The sequence below is a fragment of the Callithrix jacchus genome, chromosome 4, assembly GCF_049354715.1.
Source record: "Callithrix jacchus isolate 240 chromosome 4, calJac240_pri, whole genome shotgun sequence".
Taxonomy (NCBI): Eukaryota; Metazoa; Chordata; class Mammalia; order Primates; family Cebidae; genus Callithrix; species Callithrix jacchus.
The window spans coordinates 37,058,396-37,065,075 of NC_133505.1; the positions used below are offsets into that span (position 1 = coordinate 37,058,396).

Sequence of the window (6,680 nt, forward strand, 5' to 3'; positions counted from 1 at the left end):
GGGAAAGAACTTAGTTGAAGAGTGCATGAGGAGGGAGGAGCTTCAACTGAGTTTTTTGTTTGTTTGTTTTTTTAAGACAGGATCTCACTCTGTCACCCAGAGTAGAGTGCGGTAGCATAATCAAAGCTCATTGCAGCCTTAACCTCCCTGGGCTCAGGTGATTCTCCCACTTCAGTCTCCCAAGTAGCTGGGACTACAGGTGTTCTTTTTTTTTTTTTTTTTTTGAGACAAGGTTTTTGCCATGTTGCCCAAGCTGGTCTTGAACTCCTAGGCAAAAGTGATCCTCCAGACTTGGCCTCCCAAAGTGCTGAGATTATAGATGTGAGCCACATTGCCTGGCCACAACTGAAATTTTAAGTTTCAATTAATGAATTAATTTTGAGACAGAATCTTGCTCTTGTTGCCCAGGCTGGAGTACAATAGCACTGTCTCGGCTCACTGCAACCTCTGTCTCCCCAATTCAAGCCATTCCCTGCCTCAGCCTCGGGGGTAGCTGGGATTACAGGCATGCGCCAGTATAGCCGGCTAATTTTGTATTTTTAGTAGAAACAGTGTTTCTCCATGTTGGTCAGGCTGGTCTCAAACTCCCAATTTCAGGTGATCTGCCCACCTTAGCCTCCCAAAGTGCTGGGATTACAGGCATGAGCCACTGCCCCCGGCCCTTATTTTTATTTTTGACATGGAGTCTTACTCTGTTGCCCAGGGCTGAGTGCAGTGGTGTGATCTTGGCTCACTGCAACCTCCACTTTCTGGGTTCAAGTGATTCTTTTGCCTCAGGCTCTCTAGTAGCTGGGACTACAGGCAAATGTCACCTCACCTGGCCAATTTTTTTTTTGTCTCACTGAGTCTTGTTCTGTCACCCAGGCTGGAATGCAGTGGCATGATCTTGACTCACTGTGACCTCTGCCTCCCAGGTTCAAGCAATTCTCCTGCCTCTCAGCCTCCTGAGTAGCTTGGATTACAGGCACGTGCCACCATGCCCGGTTAATTTTTGTATGTTTATTAGAGACGGGGTTTCACCATGTTAGTTAGGCTGGTCTCGTACTCCTGACCTCATGATCTGTTCGCCTCGGTCTCCCAAAGTGCTGAGATTACAGGCATGAGCCATTACACCCAGCCTGCCTGGCTAATTTTTGTATTTTTGGTAGAGATGGGCTTTCACTATGTTGGCTAGGCTGGCCTTGAACTCCTGACCTCAGGTGATCTGTCTCCCTTGATCTCCCAAAGTGCTGGGATTACAGGCATGAGCCACTGCACCCCACCTAAATTTTAATTCTTTAAAAAAAAAAAAGGAACCAAATTTGGCAAAATACAAAGATTTGGCAAAGTTGGAGAAAGGTACAGCGCACTCACTGTATTTTTATCTATTACTTCTTGAAATGGTTCATAATAGTACTTAAAAGATTGGTGCTCCAGTAACTTAGGGAAGAAGACTATTCTGATCTTGGGAAACTGAAAAGGGGAAGTGCTAGAGGGAGCCACAGGAGCCCAGGCACAGGTGTATGAGTGGATGAGGTCCCGGGTAAATGAGAAGGGACATACTCTCACTCCTGCCTGGGATACTGTGCTGACGGCTCACTCCTCTCTCAGATGTTGGTATGGTACTTTACCCATTTAACAGATGAGGACACAGGCTGAGAGAATGTCTTCTAGGAAGTGGCAGGGTGGGGACTCTAACCAGGCTGTAAGAGTCAGAGCCTGCGTTCTTTCTTGGTCAGTCCACAGCATGGATCCTCCTTGAGGAACGATAGTGGTGTCTGCAGAGGGTGGGAGGACAGCAAGACTTGAGGGTCTGGTGTGCTGGGTTCAGGTCTGTAGACTGTTCTGTGGGCAGTGAGGAGGCATAGGAAGGCTTCACGTAGGGAGGAGGGGAGTGAGCTCACTGCAGCTGTACCATCTGTTTCTTTTTTTTTCTTTTATTTCTTTCTTTATTTTTTTGTTAATCAATGAGAGCTTCTTATGTTGCTCAGGTTGGCCTTGAACTCATAACCTCACCTCCTCAAGCGCCAGGACAACTGGCCAGAGCCACCGCGGCTCCCTATTTCTTGCTTTCTTTCTTTTTTTTTTTTTTTTTTTTTGAGATGAAGTCTCACTCTGCCACCTAGGCTGGAGTGCAATGGCAAGATCTCAGCTCACTGCAACGTCCACCTCCCAGGTTCAAGCGATTCTCCTGCTTCAACCTCCCAAGTAACTGGGATTATAGGCATGTGCCACCACGCCTGGCTAATTTTGTATTTTTAGTAGAGATGGGATTTTTCTACGTTGGCCAGGCTGGTCTCAAACTCCTGACCTCAGGTGATCTGCCCATCTCAGCCTCACCCCCAAAGTGCTGGGGTTACAGGCATGAGCCACCGTGCCCTGCACCATGTTTCTTTTTTCTTTTTTTGAGATGAAGTCTTGCTCTGTTGGCCAGCTGGAAAGCCACCGTGCTCAGCCACCATCTGTTTCTTAAACTTTGGTTTCTGTTGTTGTTTTTTAACCAAATGAACTTTTCTTGAAACAAATTCTAACTCAGAACCCAGGTATATAAAAGAGCTTACACTGGAGCTGATTTGGTGAAGCAGGTGATGGGGGCCCAGAGCACTCACCTCTGAGACCTCCTGGTTGGTGGAGAGACAGAGGTTCCAAGTACTCCTAGGCTGGGGAGGGGTGGGGAGAACCAAGGCCATGTGCTTTAGTCCAGAGAGGCCAGAAGTGGAGTGACCTCCATTCCCGGCTACCATACCTCATCTGAGTTATGGAACCATATACGGATGTCAGGAGAGGAGACAAGTTTTTAACTTGTCCCTCTTCCTTCTCCGTCTGGGGAGGGGAAAAAGGTAATTGGGCTCAGGCTGACAGCTGGATCAAAGCCTGATGCCCAGCAGAGGCCTGACATAACAGGCCTTCAATACATACTTATGGAATGAATGCATATTTTTTCCTGCTAAGTTTTGGGGAAGATACAGGAGGCCTGGCTTCTGGAGCAGGTGACACTGTTCCAGGGGCTGGCCCTTCTCAGTGAGGTTCCAGTGATCCACCCTTGTGGCTCAGTTGGTGTGGGGTGGTAGGAGAACACCGGGCTGAAAATCAGAGACTTGGTTAGCTTCTGCCTGCAGTTGCCAGGAGCCTGCTGAGTGCTCTTGATGGGTGGTGCTCCTTCTCTGGGTTTTGGTCATCTCTTTTTGGCACAATGGACTGGATGAGGTTTTTCAAACTGCAGTTTGCAACCCATTTGGAACATTTAAAAAAAGCAATTCAGTGGGTTACAATCAGCATTAAAGCAACAACAGCAACACAACTCAAATAGAATAGAAAATATCAGCCGGTATCAAAGGTCATAAGAGTAAGCATTGTTTGGCGAAAATATTATTTTGCTTATATATAGATGAAGGTGTGGACTGGTCTGCTGTGAAACTTGTTACTGTTTGCCCTGGTGAAAAACAAAACAAAACTGTAAAACACGGGACTCGGCGATCCTGGAAGTGTCCTTCCCTCCCAGATTCCTGGGGGTCCTCGAAAGAAAAAAAAGAGAACTGCCCCCCGACCCCGCCACTGCCTGGGGCTCTTCTCTTCCCAGGGTCCGCAGCTGTCTCTTTGCTCTTAGCTGTCTCCACCCCTCCCCTAGCCTCTCTTCTTCCTGCTTCAGTCACCGAGTCCCCTCCTCCCTTTCTTCCAGGGACAAACGCCCCCCCACAACTCAGGAAGTGGGGGTGGGGGTTCTGAAGGGAGCGAATGTGATCGGATGGGGGTGGCAATGGGCACCCTATCCTAGAAGTTCAAATAAAGGACTAGAAAGCAAACACCCAAGCAGCGGGAAACAGAACAGAAAGTAAGCGAGCCGGGGACGCGAATTGGAGGGCAAGTAGTTCGGGAGCCAGAGCCTGGAGGCGCCGCCGCACCGGGTCACTCCCAGAGGGCCGGCACCCAGACTTGGAATCCTTGGCGCTTGCGTGCGCTATCAACCAGCGAAGGTAACTTGGTAACTTTCTTTCTTTCTCTCTTTTTTTTTTTTGAAAGGAAAGACGGAAGGAGCCAAGAGTTTTAGAGCCAACTCCTGGAGAGGGAGCGGCTGAACTGATTCGGAAGTTGGATCTCTTTGTACACAGGAATGCAGAGGAAAAAAAAAAAAAACAAAACCCACCCCATTGCTTCATTTCCCCTCCAAGCCCGAGCACTTTCTATTGTGCAATTAAAAGGCTTTTTTCAAGTTGAGAAAAGTGAATCCCGAATTTGCGCTGCAAGCGAGGGCAATCCAGGGCGCATCCTCCGCGCGCCGCTCCGGGGTAGCGCCAGCGGGAGCGTTGGACTCCGGGAACCCCGAGGGCGGAGAGCTCCCCACTACGCCTGGGCCTCCCAGGTACGGCAGTTCCGCGAGCCCGCTGGACCCAGAGCTCCCCAGTGCGGTGCAGGATGCCTTTGGGGACCAGGAGGGCTGGCAGCGCATTTGGCGTCCGGGAGGTCGGGACCCGGACCAGCGAGGAGCGCGGGGCGCCGGGAGGCAGGCCGGTGCACATGGGTGCCGGCGGGCGGGCCGTTGGCTGGGGGGGTGGGGGGGCGGGATTTGCATGTATCTGGCGGCCCCAGACTTCCTGCTCCTTCTACGCTGCAGGTACGCGCGGGCCGGGCCGGGCCTGGCGGGCTGGCGGCGGGCGCGCCCAGACGTGGGTACCTCCTCACCCGGACCTCGGGCCGCGCCGCGCCGCCTCCTGGCTCCCGTGGCCACCAGCCCGCCCCGGCCTCCCCAAGCGTCGGGCTCCGAGGTGGGGGCGCGCCCCTCCCCGTCCCCCGGACACCTCAGTCCTCTGCACTGAGCTTGGCCACGCTCCCTTGGGCGCCCCCCACGCCCCGGGCTCCGGAGGGCCGCAGCCATGAGTGAAATGTTCAGCTTTCTCCACATCGGGGACATCGTCTCCCTGTACGCCGAGGGCTCTGTCAATGGCTTCATCAGCACTTTGGGGTAAGTCTAGCTCGAGAGGGGCGCGGGCAAAGAGGGGGCGCCGTGGGCCTTGGTGCCAGCTGCGTGCGTCTTGCCGCCGCCCTCCGACAGAGGGCCTGGAAGTCCCCCCAGCCTCAAGGAGCGGGGAACGCCTCGTCTCCTTCTTTTAGAGAAAGGAAGTGAAGTGTTTGCTCAGGTAGGACTCGGGCTCCCTACTGGAGTTGGCAGGAGGAGCCCCCATCGGCGCAGCCTCTACCCTCCTGCACAAGCCTTTGGAGGGGGCGGAGGGGCCGAGACTTCCTTTGCAGGTGGTCCCCGGGGCAGGTGGGTGGCTGGAGGCTGAGTTGGAGAAGGGCAGCCGGGCCTGGATGTGACCAGCTCTGAGGCCAGGGCGGAGCTGTGGGAGGTGGGCAGGCTCTGCTTGGAGCCCGGAATCCTCCGTGGTGCCTTTGAGGGGTCTCACCTTCTCCTCACAGCTCTCTCCCTGTTCTTTCCAGCTTCAGTAGGAGTGTCTTAGCCCTCCCCTTCCAGGCTTTCAGGTCCTGGCCAGCTGCCCCTTCTCCCCGCCTCTCCCGTTCAATTTCCTGCACTCGTCATCTGGCGCCCTTGGGTCCCTGGTTCTAGCTTCTCTCCAGCACTTTCACAAACATTAATTAATTCTGGCCACCACCTCCCAGGGTCTGGGCTGGATAAACAGGGAATCAATTCATGTCTCTGGAGAGGGCCAGGCCTATAGCAGGGATGGGGCAGGAGAGAAATTAGGCAGAGAGGATGGGTTTATCTTCAGGCGAGTAGCTGGGTGATTGGGAGTGTAGTGTGGTTTCTCCAGCCAAGGCCCAGAGCAGGGCCTGCTACCTTTGTCCTGTTTTCAGTCTGGGAGCCTAGGTTAAATTGTCTCATCCTCCCAGCCACACATAGCTTCCCACTAGGGGACACCCCGTCCTCTGCTGACCCACTCAGTGGGACCGGCCAGCCTGGTGGTGCCTCTGGGGGACTTGGAGGACAACCTGGCACCCTCAGCTCAGGACTGGCTCTGGACAGGGCCCAACTCACCCCAAGCCTAGGAGGTGCGGGGTCACCGGTCTCCCCCAGCATTGCTGGGAGTTTAGCTTTGGTCTTGCTGGATTGTGGGATTGGAGGGCTGACTCTGCCAGCAGGGAGTTCTCACCCAGCATTCCAGCATGCCTGGTCCCCTTCTCGCAGAACCATCCACGTCCCTCCTGGTGGCCTCTCTTTCACACGTGGAATCCCTGGCTACTTGTCCCCCCTTCCACTAGATCTGACTTGTTCCTAGCTCCCTAAAGGATGGGGTTGGAGCAACATCTGGGCCAGCATCTGTGCAGGCCTCCTCCAGAGAGCAGTGACTAGTCTCTGGCTGCCCTGAGGCCAGGGCCTGCATATAGTAGGTACTGAGTAAACACCTCTGATAAAGCTGAGGGAAGGAGTAGAGGGTGTGGGGGTTGGGGGGATGTAGGGAACTATTGGGGAAGTCCCCTCCTAGTGAAGAGCACCAAGGACTTTTGGGAAATGACCACCTCTGTTGCTTAGTGCCTGGCCCGGGGCTGAACACACTGTGGTTTTTAAGCACCTGTAGGGTTTTTTTTTAGACAGGGTCTCACTTTGTCATCCAGGCTAGAGTGCAGTGATGCCATCTTGGTTTACTGCAGCCTCGACCTCCAGGGTTCAAGCAATCCTGCCTAAGTGCCCCCAGAACTAGCTGGGACTACAGACAAACCTGGCTAATTTTTGCATTCTTTTGTAG

At 53.5% G+C, this 6,680-nt stretch overlaps 1 protein-coding gene across 12 annotated transcripts in view; it reads left to right on the forward strand.

The window, feature by feature from the left end:
* The first annotated feature begins 3,694 nt into the window (after nucleotides 1–3,694).
* LOC144576516 (serine/threonine-protein kinase MARK2-like) overlaps nucleotides 3,695–6,680 on the forward strand; it is a 67,016-nt gene continuing 64,030 nt past the window's right edge. For 8 of the 12 annotated variants that reach the window (XM_078368620.1, XM_078368606.1, XM_078368594.1 and 5 more), the window contains exon 1: nucleotides 4,610–4,939. Coding sequence is in view for 2 of the 12 variants with exons in the window: in XM_078368603.1 (XP_078224729.1) it covers nucleotides 4,851–4,939 (89 nt within the window). In the remaining 10 variants the exon portion in view is untranslated. Of the gene's footprint in view, nucleotides 3,954–3,999; nucleotides 4,340–4,591; nucleotides 4,940–6,680 lie in introns of those variants that run through there. The other 4 variants (XM_078368598.1, XM_078368604.1, XM_078368603.1 and 1 more) reach the window with 3 other exon arrangements.